Source organism: Lepus europaeus, chromosome 3 (assembly GCF_033115175.1).
Source record: "Lepus europaeus isolate LE1 chromosome 3, mLepTim1.pri, whole genome shotgun sequence".
NCBI lineage: Eukaryota > Metazoa > Chordata > Mammalia > Lagomorpha > Leporidae > Lepus > Lepus europaeus.
Genome location: NC_084829.1, coordinates 31,779,549 through 31,796,386, shown reverse-complemented (window position 1 = coordinate 31,796,386; position 16,838 = coordinate 31,779,549). Strand labels below are relative to the sequence as shown.

Genomic DNA, 16,838 nt, shown 5'->3' with positions numbered 1-16,838 from the left:
GGATCCTAACCCCAGCACCCGCCGCCGGCTCCCCCCAGCTCCAGGCCTGGGCTCTTTGCATGCCACTTCCGAAATCTCCCGCCTGTGAGAGGAACTAGACGCTGGGTTGCTCACAGCACTGTCTCTTCTCTGAATCACAGCAGCTTCCTCTCACAGGATCTTTCTCACCAGCCCCCCCCCCCCACTTCTGCCCCTGAACATGTGCCTGGGCCCCCCTCCTAGGTTCACGCTCTGTCTTCAGTCTCATGCCCAGCCCCTGTCCCCAGGTTTCCAGAAGCTTCCTCTCCTGGTCCTGCTACCTTCTACCACCACTCGTGGGATTCTCCAGTGTAGATCCGGGCTCAAAGCTCAAAGTCAAGTTTCCGATGTTAGGATTCGCCGACGCAGACACACACGGCTGCGCACACACCAGCGGGTGCTGTCCTTCCTTCAGCCCTGCCCTTTCTTTTTGCTGACTTCTCAGGTGTGCCCCTGATGCCAGCGGGTTTGGTTAAATCATTTCTTATCCTGGTTTCCAGGGCACTGTAGTGGGGCCCTGGCAGAAGCAGTGGGAGGGATGGAGGCCCCCTCCCACCACCCCTGGTTCTTGGAAGAGATGTTTACGTGGAAGGCCAGGCCTGGGGTGCCCAGAGACGGAGCCCAGGCTGGGGGTGGAGGCAGAACCTGTGGAAGAGATGAAGACTACAGCCCTGGAGTGGAGATGGGCCCAAGGAGCTGGGGACCCAGCAGCCTGGCTGTGCATCTCCAGTTGCCCAAGAACAGATAACCCGGGTTACATAACTCGGCCCTTTCCGCCTCCTCCATCTGCTCCTAATTTTAGCAACCGAAATTCCACTCCCCCACAGGGATCTTCCTCCATCCATTCTGCCTCTGTCTTCTTCCCCCAGCATCCTCTTGGTCCTCCAGCCCCAGCCGCCCCCAACTCAGCTCATTCAGTGACTCAGCAAAGGGAAAGCCCTGCGCTGGGGAGAGGGGGCGTTAAAGGGGGAGGAGGATGTGGTTCTGCCTGGGGAGTTGGTGGGGGGGAGGGAAACTGGTTTTGTTCCTTTTTCGCCTCTGTTCACATCTGTTTCTCCAGCTGCGACTGCAGAGTGGACAGGATCCCAGCAGAGGGAGGGAGCCTGGAGGGCAAAGAGGGCCTTCCTGGGGCTGACCATGAGGGTGGGCAAGCAGGGGCTTCTCCCCTCCAGCGGAGGGTCCGCCTTGGCGCGCCTGTGGGTGCTGCAGCTGTGCGGGAACTGCGGGTTTCAGCGGGCGGCCAGGAAAGGAGATGTTGAATGAGTGATGCAAACCACAGTGATGGAAAAAGGCAGAGGAGACACCGGGAGTGCGACGTGAACCAGGTCTTATTAGGAAATGGCAGTCAAGGAGCCGCGGTCGGCCTGCACCCCCACGTGCTCCGACTGGTTTCGCTTCCACCCCGTATCCTCGCACGGCGTCTGTCTCTGGCACCATGCCGACCCCATCCCTGGCCTGATCCTTCCTCCGCCCAGCCCTGAGACTGCAGCCCACAGTTTGTCGCCCTTTCCTTGGGGTCACTTGAGGGCCTCCGCGTGGCGATTGAGGGCCTGAGAAAGGGCTGTCACAGCTCCCATCACGCGGCCCAGCTCCCAGGTCTCAATCTGGTTCCGGAATCGCTGTAGGAAGCGGTCAGGGTGCCAGCGGACCTGCTGCACCCGTAAGTACCTCCTGAGAGCCCCCTGCTCCTCCAAGGGGGGCCCTCTGGCCACCAGGGCTGCAGCCATGGCCTCAGGGTCCCCGCCCCCAGGGCAGGGCCAGGGCACATCGCTGAAGCGCCACAAGCTGCCCCTCCCTGCCCCTCTAGGGGGCTCTGCCCTGGGCCTGGCCCTGGCCGGCTCTGGCTCTCGGTCCCCCTGGGCCTCCTGGGCCCTCCTGGCTCGGCTCTCACGCAGTTCCTCCTCCTTGGCCCGGGCTCGTTCTTGGAAGAGCCGCTGCTCCTCCTCCTGCTGTCGCCAGCTGTGACTGGAGCCCTCGGCCCGCGGGGGTCTCCGGGATCTCCCTGCCTCCTGCTGCTGCTGGCGCTTCTGGGCGTGCTCCCGGGCCAGGCGATCTGACCAGGCTGAGAAGGACTCGGGTTCCTGGGTCTCACGGGCAGCATCATCTGTCAGGGGTGGGGGTTGGAGAGGGGCTGTGAGAGAGGCCGGGACCCAGAGGCAGGCGCGCGTATTGGAGAGGGCGGCCGCTGGGGCACATGGCAGTGGCCTCCTCACCTTCAAACCTCCCGATGACCTCCTGCCACTCGTCCTCCAGCTCGCCCTGCAGCTTCTGCCTCCATTCCCGCTCCTTGGAAGCCTCATCTTCTTCCTCCTCTTCCGTGGAATCCCAGGGGGGTCCCCAGCCCAGGATCTGCCCAGGGGTCTCTCCATCCTTATTCTTTATTCCCATGGCGGAGGGACAGCGGCTCAGCAGTGGCAGGAAGAAGTCTGTGTAGGCTACATGTGGGAAAGCAACAAGCAGGAGTCAGCCGGGACTCCCAGCCCTGGCAGGGGCGCCATCCTGAATCCCGCCCCCGCCTGTCACCCGTTTTCTTGGTCTTTTTTTTTTTTTGACAGGCAGAGTGGACAGTGAGAGAGAGAGACAGAGAGAAAGGTCTTCCTTTTTGCCGTTGGTTCACCCTCCAATGGCCGCCGCGGTAGCGCGCTGCGGCCGGCGCACCGCGCTGTTCCGATGGCGGGAGCCAGGTGCTTCTCCTGGTCTCCCATGGGGTGCAGGACCCAAGGACTTGGGCCATCCTCCACTGCACTCCCTAGCCACAGCAGAGAGCTGGCCTGGAAGAGGGGCAACCGGGACAGGATCGGTGCCCCGACCGGGACTAGAACCCGGTGTGCCGGCGCCGCAAGGCGGAGGATTAGCCTGTTGAGCCACGGCGCCGGCCCGTTTTCTTGGTCTTAGCCTTAGCGTGATGGGAAGGGGGGCCCACACGGATGCCTCCTGGGAATCAGGAAGTAACCACCCCTGACAAATGTGTCCTGATGTTTTACCACATGCATGGCAGGCGGCTCTGCCCTGTGTCCCAACCAACTGTTGCAGTGTTCTGGAAGTTCCACCAATGCAAATGACATCTTCCAGTTCTGCCTCAAGGCGTCTAGGGCGGCATCAGGATCCACTGCTCATTCCATGGTTGGCTTGAAAACACTGTCACTGCACAGCCCTCGTGTCTCTCACCCAAATCTACGCAGCAGACTGGTAAAATACAACACCCACTCTGTACCACTATACACACACACACACACACACGGAGATTCGTCTGCTTTGTATCCCTTTTCCATAAACTCAGTAAAGGAGATGCTTTCAAGGGCATCCCTCTCAGCCGGCCTTAGCAGGGGATGTTGGAAGGGTCGGGGGGGGGGGCAGCCAGCCTACAGCCCAACAGCCCAAGCTCTTCCGAAGGCCTGCTGCCCTGGTGCAGGGGGAGGGGCAGGAACAGAGGGTCTCACTCAGGAGCTGAGAGGAAACAGCTAGGGGCTGACAGTCCTGAGCTCCAGGGTTAGCCATGCCAAGGCAGGCCCACCTGCTGTGGCCACCAACCACCCCCCTCACTCAGGGCACAGAGGAAGGGGAGGGAGCAGCCTCCCTTCCTGTGGACCTACTTTCTCTCCCTGGGGAGGAGGAAATGGGCCAGCAGTCTTTCATCTTTTATTGGGTGGTGCTCGAAAGCACTGCTGACCCCGGTGAAGGATGGCACAGGTGGACCTGTCCCTGCCAGCAAGGCAGGAAGCCAGGGCGACCAGGGCCACTCCCCGCACCTAACCCGCGTCAGTGCCAGGAGCAGGCGCACGTCTCTCTCACATGGCTGGGACCTGCCCCAAGTCCTCCCCAAACCAGCCTGTCTTTCACTGTCATTAAAAGGGGGGGGGGGGGGACACACACCAAATCCTATGGTTGAAAAAACATGAACTAGAAAGAAATCAGTAAAAACTGTAGTTTCTGAGTGGTAGGATTAGAGGCTCTCCTTCCAACTTTATCTGATATTTTAATTTGAAGGGGATATAACTGAAACTTTCTTCTCTTTATGAAGAAAGAATAATGAATTTGTCCACTAACAGCAGATTGCTGTGTACATAAACACACGTGGCACTGTTCAGAGACCTATGACCATACTGCATGTACTGTTCAGCACCTTGTTTTTTAAAAAAATACATTCATTTACTTATTTGGGACTGAGAGAAACAGACAGACAGACGCACATACATACACACAGTTCCTATCCACGAGTTCACTTCCCAAACAGCTGCACAGCTGGGACTGGGCCAGGACAGAGCTGGGAGCCAGGAGCCCAGCTGGCCGGGATGTGAGCACCTGAGCTGTCTGTGCTGCCTCCCAGGGCGCGGAGGAAGGTGCGCATCAGTGCACAGCTGGAGTCGGGCTGCAGCTGTGACTCGAACCCAGGCCCTCTGCTGTGGGATGCGGTGTTTCACTGGCATCAGAACCACTAGGCGAAACACCTTGTTTGTCTTTTTTCCACAGGAATCTATACCGTCTACCTCACTTTTTTTTTTTTTTTTTTGATGACTGCGTGGTTAAGTGTTCCACTGTGTGTGCAAAACAAACAGATCTCGCCACCAATTGACAGCCCGTGTTTCCAAAACTGTTCGGCGTCCTACATGCGTCTTTGAGGACTTGTCCAACATTTGTGCAGGGCACATTTTCAGAAGTGGAACTTTTGAGTCAAATAAAATGTACACTTTTGCCAAACTGCGTTCAGTAAGATTCTGCCAAGAACGTATAAGCATGCCTGTGGCTTCCTTTACTGAGACTAAATATAATCAACCCTTTAATCTTGCCAATCGGATAGATTAAAAATGATTTTACTAATGAAGCTTTCTTCGTTTTCATATATATATATATTTGCTATTTGTATTTCTTCTGTGAATGACTCAAATTCTTTTCCCATGGAAATTACTTATATCAATGAGACTTCTTCATATTGTGTGTTTTATATATATATATATATAAATATTTTCTGCCTGATATATATATATATATATATGTTTTTTTTTTCTTTCTTATGTATCTTTTAAAGTTGTTAGGGGAACAGACATTGTTTGGGAGGCCCGATGATAATGTTTGCAAGCATCTGGGGAGTGATACAGTGGATGGAAGAGCTCTCTGTCTCTTTGGCCTTTCAAATACAATGAAAATAAATAAAATACTTTATTTAAAAAAACTTTTATGTAGCTAAATATCTCAATATTTTCTTTTTAGATTTTTTATTCCATTTCATTTTATTCTTAGGTTATCTTCATTCTAAGATTATAAAATATTCCCTTGTATTATTTAAAAACTAAAAAATTTATTTATTTTGGAGCCAGCAAGACAGAAAGATCTCACTTGCTAGTTCACTCCCAGATGCCCACAGGGTTCAGGGCTGGGCCAGAGTGAGGCTGTTAGCCAAAACTCAGGCTGGGCCTCCCAGATGGGTGACGGGAACCCAACTACTTGAGCCACCACCTGCTGCCTCCCAGCCTGTGTATTAGCAGGAAGCTGGAATCAGGAGTGGAGCGGGGCCTCAAACCCAAGCACTCCAGCATGTGCTCGTAGGGGTCTTAACTGCTAGGCCAAATACCACTCCTATTTTTATTTTTCAAAATTAAAAAACGGGCTGGCGCTGTGGTGCATGGGTTAATGCCCTGGCCTGGGGCACCAGCATCCCATATGGGCGATGGCTGCCCCACTTCTGATCCAGCTCTCTGCTATGGCCTGGGAAAGAGGTAGAGGATGGCCCAAGTCCTTGGGCCCCTGCACCCATGTGGGAGACCTGGAGGAAGCTCCTGGCTTTACTCCGGCCGTTGTGGCCAACTGGAGAGTGAACCATCGGATGGAAGACCTCTCTCTCTCTCTGTGTAACTCTGACTTTCAACTAAATAAATCTTAAAAAAAACAAAAACAAAAACAAACTCAGGGGCAGGCAGCAGGTAAGCTGCACCTGGGATGCTTGCATCCCCTACTGGAGTCTTCCGAGTCCTGGCTCCTCTACTTTCGGTCCGGCTTCCTGCTGACATGCAACCCGGAAAGCAGCAGCCAATGGCACAGTACTTGGGTCCCTGCCACCCACATGGGAGACCCAGAATGAGTTCCAGGCAGATATCTAGAGAGTGAACTAGTAGATGGAAGATCTCTGTCCATTTCTCTTTCAAATAAAATGAAAATATTTTTGAAATTTAAAAAATTCAAAAAAAGTACCAAGTATTGAATAATAAACACCTCTGTTCCTTTCACAGGGTATATTGATATGCTGACATTTGTAGACCATTTTATGTTTTTAGGTAGTCAAACATTTATTCATTTGAGAGAGAGAGAGAGAAAGAAACTCCTCCATCTGCTGGTTTACTCCCCAGACGCCTGCAATGGCCAGGGCTGAAGCCCAGAGCTCAGTACTCAGCCTGGGTCTCCACGTGTGTGGCAGGGACCCAATTCCTTGAGTGATCTTTGCTCCCTCCTAGGGTCTGTACCAGCAGGAAGGTGGGGTCGGGGCCAGAGGCAGGCTTGGAAGCCAGGCACTTCAATCTGGGACATGAGCATCTTACCTGGAGGCCCAGTGCTCACCCCACATTCTATTTTAAAGGAATTAAACCGTAAGAGATAAAACTGTTCAAACCCCCCCCCCCCCCCCCCCCCCCCCCGCCGGGCAGGGGGAACCCTGCTGAGGAATTTGGTGCTTAGCTTCCTGCCACATTTAGATGCTGAATCTGCTAGAATTTACTTTTGAGTCAGGTAGGACTCTTTTCCCCTAGGTGAGCCAAATTAAAAAAAAATTTTTTTAAATTTATCTGAGAGCTGGAAGAGAGGGAGGGTGGGAGAGAGAATGAGAACAAGAGCTCCTATCTGCTGGTTCACTCCCCCAATGGCCACAACAGCCAGGTCTGGGCCAGGAGGAAGTCAGTTCAGGTCTCCATAGGAACGCAGTTACTTCAGGCCTCACTGCTGCCTCCCAGCGTCTACACTGGCAGGAATCGGGGTGGGAGCCAGAGTGAAATTCTGATGCAGGCATTTTAACTGGTGTCTTGACTTCTAGGCTGCATGCTCACTCCCCGTGTTGTTTACGACCTACTTCTTAGCCCTCCAGTATGTGAAATGCCATCTTGGCACAGATGGCACTGTGGCTTAGGGGGTAAAGCCACTACCTGCAGAACCAGCATCCACATATGGGCGCCGGTTTGAGTCCCAGCTGCTCCACTTTCAATCCAGCCCTCTGCTATCGCTTGGGAAAGCAGTGGAAAATGGCCCAAGTCTCTGGGCCTCTGGACCTGTGTGGGAGACCTGGAAGAAGCCCAGGCTCCTGGCTTCAGATTGGCCCAGCTCCAGTTGCTGTGGTCATTTGGGGAGTGAACCAGTGGATGGAAGATCTCTCTCCCTCTACCTTCCAAATAAATAAATAAATCTTTTTAAAATGTCATCTTTACCATTAATTTAATAATATAGATCAGCTCTCTCCAGTGTTCATTAATAACACATGTGTACTTCAAAAATAAATGGAAAAATGGAATTAAAAGATAGGCTTATTTTGGGGTAAAATTTTTTTTAAATCTATGCATTTTTTTCATATAGTGTTTTTTCTATGAACTTTTGAAGGCCCTTCCCATATGCTGTGCTTTAAAAAATTATTTGTTTTTATTTATTTATTTGACAGGCAAAGGGGAGGGGAGGGGAGGGAAGGAGGGGGAGGGGGAGAGAGAGCAGAGAGGTATCTACCATCTGCTGGTTCACGGCCCAGATGCCCACCACAGCCAAGGCCGGGCCAGGCTAAAACCAGTAGGCCAGCACATAGTCCAGGTCTCCCGTGTGGGTGGCAGGGAGCCAAGGACTTGAGCCTCACCTGCTGCCTCCCAGAGTGTGCCTTAGCAGGAAGCTGGACGCAGCAGTGGTGCTGGGACTTGACCCCAGGCCCTCCATGTGAGATGTGGGTGCCCCAAGCAGCATCTAAATTGCCCCACCCCCTGCTGTACTTTCAATGGGAAAAAATAAATATGAAACAAACTCTGTGGAGGAAAACTTCATTCTGTCTCAGGGATGGCAGCACTGCTCTCCCCTAAGCCGTAATAAGCCATGATTTTTACCTTTAAGGGACAGGCGAACTAACTGGCAAAAAGAACAGAGTTTCTAAAAATGCCAACCTCCAAGGCTTAGGAGTAAACGTGGAGGCTCTCGGGAAGAAAAGGTCACAGCGGCTGAGGTGGTCTGAGAGGCCTTCCAGGAGGAGGTGGGGCTGGTGCTGGGCTGGGAGGCAACACTGAGCGAAGTGGAAATGAGGTGACAGGCAAGCAAGCAGCAGGCTTGCGGCAGGCGAGTCTGGGTGGCTGGAGTCGCAGGTCTGTGGGTGTGTAGTGGGAGGTGAGGCTGGAAAGCAGAGTGGAACATCTGGATGGCTCAGCCACTGCAGAAACAGGGTCATTGCTCACTTGCTTTGCAGACTCAAGTGCGTAATGGGAGCTCAACATCTGGTCCCGTGTGGGCACAGAGCAGAAATGCAATGAATGCTACGCTCACGAACAGGACCAGCCTGGCCTGGCTTTAGTCTCCTGGCAGAAGGCAGAACACCACGCTACTTCTGAGTGTTCACGGATCTTGCTCTATGCAGAGAATGGTGACTAAGGTGTGTTTTGTTTTTTTTTTTTGACAGGCAGAGTGGACAGTGAGAGAGAGACACAGAGAGAAAGGTCCTCCTTTTGCCGTTGGTTCACCCTCCAATGGCCGCCGCGGTTGGCGTGCTGCGGCCGGCGCACCGCGCTGATCCGATGGCAGGAGCCAGGTGCCTATCCTGGTCTCCCATGGGGTGCAGGGCCCAAGCACTTGAGCCATCCTCCACTGCACTCCCTGGCCACAGCAGAGAGCTGGCCTGGAAGAGGGGCAGCTGGGACAGAACTGGCGCCCCGACCGGGACTAGAACCCGGTGTGCCGGCGCCGCAAGGCGCAGGATTAGCCTAGTGAGCCGTGGCGCCGGCCTAAGGTGTGTTTATACGGGGTCTCTACCAGCAAAGACCACTTCCCCATTGAAGCCATGGGTTCTTGAAAGTCACCAAAAGCCCCAGCGGTGGGGGCTGTTCCCTGGCATCTTATTGGCTGTGATAACCCAGCCCAGCCACTCCCGCAGGACCGGCACATGCCTCGGACTCTACAAGGGAACTTGGAGGGAAACTCCCAGGGTGGATTCTGGCTCATTTGATCTGCTCCATGGAGAGAGCTTCATTGTACCAAGCCAGGGTGGTCTCAAAAGTGGCTGGAAATGAAATGAGCTGGGCTTTCGGCCTCGGAGTTAGAAGGCCACCTGGAGGCAGGGCTGGCGGAGGACCAGGAGGGCATAAGGCCCGCGAGGACTCCGAGGTTTGAGAGGGGGAGCAGGGGGCAAGGACCCCGATCAGCTCCGAGATTTCAGACAAGTTTCTGAAGCTACTGGGGCCGACTTTCCTTGTCTATAAACAGGATATAATATCAATCTCACATGCTTCTTGGAATTTAAACAATGATGTGGCCCAGTGGGTTAAGCTACCACCTGTGATGCTGGCTAGCATCCCATATGAGCACTGGTTTGAGTTCTGGCTACTCCACTTCCGGTCCAGCTCCATGCTAATGCACCTGGGAAAGCATCAGAAGATGGCCCAAGTATTGGGGCCCCGGCACCCACATAAGAGGCCCAGATGGAGTTCTGGGCTCCTGACTTTGGCCTGGCCTAGCTCTGGCTGTTGGAACCGTTAGGGGAATGAACCAGCAGATGGAAGATTTCTCTTTTTCTCTGTCTCCCTCTCTGTTACTCTGCCTTTCAAATAAATAAGCAAATAATTTTTTAAAAAAGAAAGTCTTAAAAAACAAAGTTGGGTTCCCAGAGTGTCTTTGAGTTTCAGAACAGTGAGTCTGGGACCTGCTGATGGCAACAGAAACAATCACCAGAATCCACAAGTGCTTACCATGGGCCGGGCGCTCCAATTACAGCCGGGCGCTCCAATTACAGCTGTCCACAGATTCCTGTAGGTGGCTGGTTTCAGGATACCAGCTGGACACCAAAACCCCACACATGCTCAAGTCTCTTCTATAAAATGCCGTAGTGTTTATATTTAACCTATGCATGTACTTTAAATCACCTTTAGATTACTTAGAATACCTGATACAGGAGTGGGTGTTTGACACACTGGTTAAGAAGCCATTCTGGAAGGCCGGCGCCATGGCTTAACAGGCTAATCCTCCGCCTTGCGGCGCCGGCACACCGGGTTCTAGTCCCGGTCGGGGCGCCGGATTCTGTCCCGGTTGCCCCTCTTCCAGGCCAGCTCTCTGCTATGGCCCGGGAAGGCAGTGGAGGATGGCCCAAGTGCTTGGGTCCTGCACCCGCATGGGAGACCAGGAGAAGCACCTGGCTCCTGGCTTCGGATCAGCGAGATGCGCCGACCGCAGCGGCCATTGGAGAGTGAACCAACGGCAAAAAGGAAGACATTTCTCTCTGTCTCTCTCTCTCACTATCCACTCTGTCAAAAAAAAAAAAAAAAGAAGAAGAAGCCATTCTGGGACACTCACATCTCATACTGGGGTGCCTTGGTTGGAGTCTCAGCTCCACTTCTGATTCCAGCTTCCTTCTAACATGCACCCTGGGAGGCAGCAGGTGATGGTTTGAGTACCTGGGTCCCTGTCACCCATGTGGGAGATCTGGACAGAGTTCCAACTCCTGGCTTTAACCTGTCCTGGCTCTAGTTGTTACAGGGATTTGGGGAGTGAAGCAGTAGCTGGAAGATCTCTCTCTGCTGGTCTCTGTTTCTCTTCCTTTCAAACAAATAAAACATAAAACAAAAACAAACAAAAAACTAGGGGGCTGGCATTGTGGTTTAGCAGGTTAAACCTCTACCTATGACTCTGGCATCGCATATAGGTGTAGGTTCGAGAACCGGCTACTCCACTTCTGGTCCAGCTCCCTGCTAATGACCCAGGAAAGCAACAGAAAATGGCTCAAGTGCTTGGGCTCCTGCACCCACATGGGGGACCTGAAAGAAGCTCTTGGCTTCGGCATGGCCTAGCCCCAGTCATTGTAGCCATTTGGGGAGTGAACCAGCAGATGGAAGATCTCTCTCTCTCTCCTTCTCTGTAACTCTGCCTTTCAAAAAAAAAAAAAAAAGTTAAAAGAGAAAAAATGCAATATAAATAGAAATAAATAGTTGTTAAACTGTATTGTTTAGGGGATAGTGAAAAGGAAAAAGTCTGTCAGATGCATTTTGATTTTTTGACTATGTTAGCTTCACAGCTTGTTGAATTCATGAATATAGAACCCACAGGTATGAAGTGGAGAGTGGACTATACCGTGTCATACACTCTCATCATATATATGATTCTTAAACCATGTATGTCACAGCACGGGCACTCTGAACTCTTTGAACAGTCGATCACTGCAGTCCTATGAAGTGTAACTCAGGCCAACGTAGCTGTCAAGAGCGTGGACACTCCAGCCTGGGTTGTGATCCCTGGGGAGTGCCTGGCTGTGTAACTCTGGCAAAACGACCTCACTTCCCTGTGCCCAGTTTCAGAATCTAGAAGTTGAGGGCTAATGGCAGCATCTATCTTAGTCCTGTGTGAGGACAAAAAAAAAAAAAAAATTGCTTTGTGAGGCACCTGGCATTTCGCTCATTTTGCAGGTAGACAGATTAAGCTTCGGAAAGTTTCAGAACACAACACACAGCCAATAGGAGCGAGGGTTTCTGGGGTGGGGGTGGGGTTGTGGCATGGTGGGTTAAGTCAAACCTCGAGATGTCAACATCCCCTGATTGCAGCCCTGGCTACTCTGCTAATGACCCAGCTCCCTTGCAAATGTGCCTGGAAAGCAGTGGATAATGGCTTAAGAACTTCATCCCTGCCACCCAGGTGGGAGATCAGGGGGGAGTTCCTGCCTCCTGGCTTCAACCTGGTCCAGCCCTAGCTATTGTGGCACTTGGGGGCTGAACATGGAAGATCTCTCTCTCTCTCTCTGTCACCTTGTCTTTCAAAAAAATAAATAACTCATTTAAAAAAAAAACAAGAGCTGGGATTTTCCAGGCAATCTAATTTCCAAGTCTACCTTCTATGCTACTTTTTGTGCTACAGGCAAACAAGTCCAAAAAAACCCCCAAAGTAGCTCCTAATCTAGGAAGCTGTGACATTTAAAGACCAGCCGTTTTGGGGGACGGTTGGGCTCTCACACAGCACAGCTCAGAAATGTCAAGGCACACACGACAGCCACGCGCCAGCTCTGGTCAGCTGCACCCCTCCGGCTCTCACTTCTCAGCTCTGGGTGGTCTTTCAAGGGGCAGGCCTGGTGGGCTGCCCTCAAGCTGGCTTCTCCTTGGGCAGACTCACCATCGGGGCCCTGGCGGGCAGCGGCGTGCAGGGCCGTGTCCCCGTGGCGGTCCTGGTGCGCAGGGTCGGCCCCGAGCCGCAGCAGCAGGCACAGGGCAGGGGCGTCGTGGCGGGCACAGGCCCGGTGCAGGGGTGGCGGCTGCCCGGCGTCTACATCGAGGCCTGGGTGTCGCTGCAGGAGGGCCTGAGCCCGGACCAGCCGGCCGGCGGACAAGTACCGACGGAAGCGACGCTCTCGGCGCTGGCGGCGCGAAGCGGAGGCCATGGAACTCTTGGGCTGAGGAAGAAGGAGAAAAGGCGGCGATCAGGACCCAGGGCGCGGCCGGTCCCCCCTCCACCTCTGATGCCCTCTCCTGCCTCCTTCGATGTCCCCCTTTCTCCTCAGATCTCCAGCAAACCACCGGACCCGAGGCTGTCCTAGCCCTCATCCCTCACCAGATGATAGGTTTGGAACAAAAAAATCTGGAATGGGACTGGAGGCACAGACTTAATTTTTTTCACATAAATTTTGAGAAAAGGATGTCTTGCTGCTTCAAGGCTCGTGAGCCCAGGTAAAATTTTTCATAAAGCATTAAAGAAAAATAGGGCCTGTGGGGGCAATTTTGAGCAGAAATTTGAATTTTAAAAAGTCACAATTTTAAAGACTGATTTAGAAAGCGAATATAATGTACCCGGCAGACAGATGTAGAGGCTTCTCCCTCTGGGACCTGGGGGGAGGGGTTACTCATCAGACCTGCCCCCCGCCCCCCAAGTACCCCCAGAGCTGTAGGCCCAAGGCCTGTGTTTAAGACGCTCGGAGAAGGGAGGCGGGAAGGGCGGAGACACGCCAGGCTGCAGGAAATGACGTAAAGATAGACGTAGGCGAAGGGCGGAAATGAACGCTGAGGAGCCCTACCGGATGTCGTTCTGCCCTGACCGGGAGTTCCTCAGTCCGGCCTCCGGGGGGAAACTAGGGAACTTAAGTAACTGTTCCGCTTGAAACCAAAAGACTTGAATGAGAGGCTAAGAAAAAGAGGCGAGGCGAGAGCCGGGAGAGATGAGGGCTATTTGGAGGTTTATCCCCGCGTTTCTCAACCAGGAGGAGAGAGGGTGGCGGTTCAGTGATAGAGGGAAAAATGAGAAGAGAGAAAACAAGGCAGGCAATGACAGGATAAAACCCACAGTGAAAACGGAAAACACAAAACCACAGTGAGGCCAAGAACAGGGACAAATCCAAACAGAGAAAAAGACATCAGGAGACAACCTTAGGACGGTGCAGATGAAATAGATGCGGGCGTTTGGATTTGGAAATCGTGGGGCAAGGCTGGGAGAGAAAAGCTGGGGGGATTAGAAGGCCAGCATACTCTCTTTCCGAAGATGACATCCCTACCTTCTTATCCCATTCTCATCTCCTTTAAGTGTCCTCCTCAGAGACCACCTCAAGCTCTCCTCCCACCCCGAAAGCCCTCGGGTCTCCGCGCCTGTGCGCATCCCTGAACCTGAGCGACCGCAAGGGCCTGCACCTGCTACGGCCGGCGCGCGGCTTGGCGCCTGGTCTCTGCTGCCCCCAAGCGGCCTTTCTGGGTACTGCCCGAGTGAGAGGTGGCGAGGACCTGTCATCAGCCCGAGGATCAGACTGGGGGGAGACACCCGGTGCGGCAGGCTGGGCGAAAAGGGGGAGCACTAAGACCCAGGGGTAGCTGAGGACTGCAGCAGCGAGCTGGAGGAGGCGAAACCGGCGCTGGGGGTGGGAGCCATCTGGTATCTCGGTAGCCTACAGAACAGCACCAGCCCACAGGACAGAAATGGCCAGCCAGTCCCAGGGTATCCAACAGCTCCTGCAAGCTGAGAAGCGGGCCGCGGAGAAGGTGGCGGATGCCAGAAAGAGTGAGCCTACTCCCCCTTCCCTTAGGGGCCTGGGGAAAAAGTGGGGGAGGGGAGCAGCAAACGTTGGGGTCCGTAGGAAAACCCAAGCCTGGTGGGCGGCGAGCTGGGGGCTGGAGGCTGGGTCGGAGAGAGAACTTTCTGGAAGGAACTGGCTCCTACCATCACTTTTCTGGGGGGTTCACCCTGGTCCCCCTGCACCCTTTTCTGCTTTCAGGGAAGGCCCGGCGGCTGAAGCAGGCCAAGGAGGAGGCGCAGATGGAGGTGGAGCAGTACCGCCGAGAGCGGGAGCAGGAATTCCAGAGCAAGCAGCAGGCTGTGAGTTGCAGGGGAGCCGGGATGGGGACCTGCGCCCCCACGGCGAGTGCATCTAGTGAGGGGTGTGCGGGTGACTCACCCAGGACATCAGGTGGCAGAGGGTGCAGGGGACCACGACGCTGGTCAAGCTCTGTGACGCCTAAGAGGGCCTGGGAGCCCTGACGCGCACGTGCCGTGCGGTGGATCATCGCGGTCCCTGTGGAGCAGGATGGCGTCTGGGGTCGGGGGTGGTGAGATGGGACGAAGTTCTGGTCTGTTTTAGGATGAAGCTCCTGTCCGGGCTTAGAGAAGACGGGATTTGCTGGGCGGGGGTGGTTTAGAAGACAGGATTTGCTGGCGGGGGTGGTTTTCTGTTCTCGGCCTTGCTCCAGGATATTTCCCTCCACGCGCCTGGATCCTTCTTTGTTTCTGCTTTCTCCTTTCTCTGTTCTACCCCTTTCCCCAACCCCCTCCTCCCCCCCAGGCCATGGGCTCCCAGGGGAACCTGTCGGCTGAGGTGGAACAGGCTACGAGGCGCCAGGTGCAGGGCATGCAAAGCTCCCAGCAGAGAAACCGTGAGCGTGTCCTGGCCCAGCTGCTTGGCATGGTCTGTGACGTCAGGCCCCAGGTCCACCCCAACTACCGGATCGCTGCCTAGAACCCACCGTCCGGCCTGGCTCCTTCCGCTAGTTCCCTCCCTCAAAGGGATCCCCCAAATCAACATCACCTCCCACCTCTGTTCCCTGGAGATTCTAGGAGGCAGGACCTAGTAATTGTCCTGTGAAACCTGCACTTCCTGCTCTGGCCTGCATCTCCTTGATGCTCTTTAACCCTCAGTGGGACATTGTCTACTTCCACGTCACACTTACCCGAGCCCTGTCGTCAAATCCGTAACATGGAGAAGTAGAGATGTGCAAAACACACTGACAGCATAGCCTGCAGATCTGGGCCCCTCGCCCGACCCTGCCACCTGCTGGGTGCAGCTGGGATCAGCTCCTTAACCTGGTAGCTCGTGCCCCTCCGTGGAACTGGAATAAGAGCAAGGCCTGCTGTGTGTGGCTGTTGAGTCCTTTTGTCCAGAGCCTGCTGCCTGACCTGTAAGAGCTGCGATCCTATAAAGGGCAACCCCGTGACAGTATCCCCAACCCTTGCTCATCTGCTAGAACCTAAACTCAGCTGTTCCCTCGCGTCTGTCCGTGCCTGGTTCTGCACATGCTGTTACGCCGGTGATTCTCTGCAGATTGGGTTGTCACCAGCTCTTTCCCCAAAGAACCTTAGGCCCTGTGGGCAGATGGAATGATGACCTCATTCAGCCCCTCTGTTGTGGCTGGGGGGGGTTCTGTGTCTCATCAGCTGCTGCTTCCTGGGATCTAAGGCAACGATGCACCCCCGGAATGCATGGCCTTCCTCCTCACCCCTCATCTGTGTAACAATCAAGTCAATAAAATAAGTATGGTTGAATCAACTGATGAGTCAAAGCAGCCTCCTTCCTCCATGCAGTCATCCCTTGTTCCCCACTCATGTACCGCAAATACTCCAACAGGCTGTCCTTTGAAACGTGAAGAAACAAAAGCAAGTAGCAATTTATTATTTCTCTAAAGTGCGAAACGTGTGGAAGCTAAAGACTATAAAACGGTAACTGCAAGAGAGAAGCTGGCATGAAGGAACAAGCACTTTTTTTTTTTTTTTTTAATTTTTTGAAAGGCAAAGAGAGATTTCGGTGGACAGTTTCATTCCCTAAATGGCCGCAACAGCCAGGGGCTGGACTGGGCTGAAGCCAGGAGCCAAGAATGCCATCTGGGTCTCCCACATGGGTAGCAGGGACCCCAGTACTTGAGCCATCAGCAGCTGCTTCCCAGGCTCATTAGCAGGGAGCTGGATTGGAAGTGAGGAGCTGTGTTGCGACACAGCGGGTTAAGCTGCTGCCTGCAACGCCATCACCCGTATCAGTTCCCAGTGCTCCTCTTCCAATCCAGCTCCCTGCTAATGTGCCTGGCAAAGCAGTGGAAGATGGCCGAGTATCTGGATCCCTGCACCCACATGGGAGACCCAGAAGAAGCTCCTGGCTCCTGGCTTCAGCCTGGCCCAGCCTGAGCAATTGCAGCCATTTGGAGAGTGAACCAGCGGATGCATGATCTCTCTCTCTCTCTCTCTCTCTCTCCTTCTTTCTTTTTCCCTCTGATTTCCAAATAAATTTTTAAAAAGTAAAAAAAAAAATGAATAAATCAGTTAAATGGTATTTAGGGTGGGGAAAACTGTCCTATGACACATCCTTGGATCAGTTGTTTCTCTTCACCACAGAAGACAAACTTGCTTCACCGAAAACGTGACCCAATGAGATAATCCTTAGT

At 53.6% G+C, this 16,838-nt stretch overlaps 2 protein-coding genes across 3 annotated transcripts; one reads left to right on the top strand and one right to left on the bottom strand.

The window, feature by feature from the left end:
• Window positions 1–233: 233 nt before the first annotated feature.
• On the bottom strand, window positions 234–13,799 carry NFKBIL1 (NFKB inhibitor like 1). Of its 2 annotated transcripts, none has more exons than XM_062185808.1 (4): window positions 13,697–13,799; window positions 12,328–12,604; window positions 2,232–2,453; window positions 234–2,122 (listed from the first exon to the last, which is right to left on the bottom strand). In XM_062185808.1, the coding sequence occupies exons 2-4, from the start codon at window positions 12,590–12,592 to the stop codon at window positions 1,536–1,538; spliced, it is 1,074 nt and encodes a 357-aa protein (XP_062041792.1). In that variant the 5' UTR covers window positions 12,593–12,604; window positions 13,697–13,799; the 3' UTR covers window positions 234–1,535. The 2 variants fall into 2 exon arrangements, with proteins under 2 accessions (XP_062041792.1, XP_062041791.1); XM_062185807.1 differs by lacking the exon at window positions 13,697–13,799 and adding an exon at window positions 12,999–13,147.
• A 102-nt stretch (window positions 13,800–13,901) lies between these two features.
• Window positions 13,902–15,933, top strand: ATP6V1G2 (ATPase H+ transporting V1 subunit G2). The gene is made up of 3 exons (XM_062185810.1): window positions 13,902–14,193; window positions 14,408–14,508; window positions 14,972–15,933. Exons 1-3 carry the CDS (start codon window positions 14,112–14,114, stop codon window positions 15,143–15,145), a joined length of 357 nt encoding a protein of 118 aa, XP_062041794.1. The 5' UTR covers window positions 13,902–14,111; the 3' UTR covers window positions 15,146–15,933.
• Window positions 15,934–16,838: the final 905 nt, after the last annotated feature.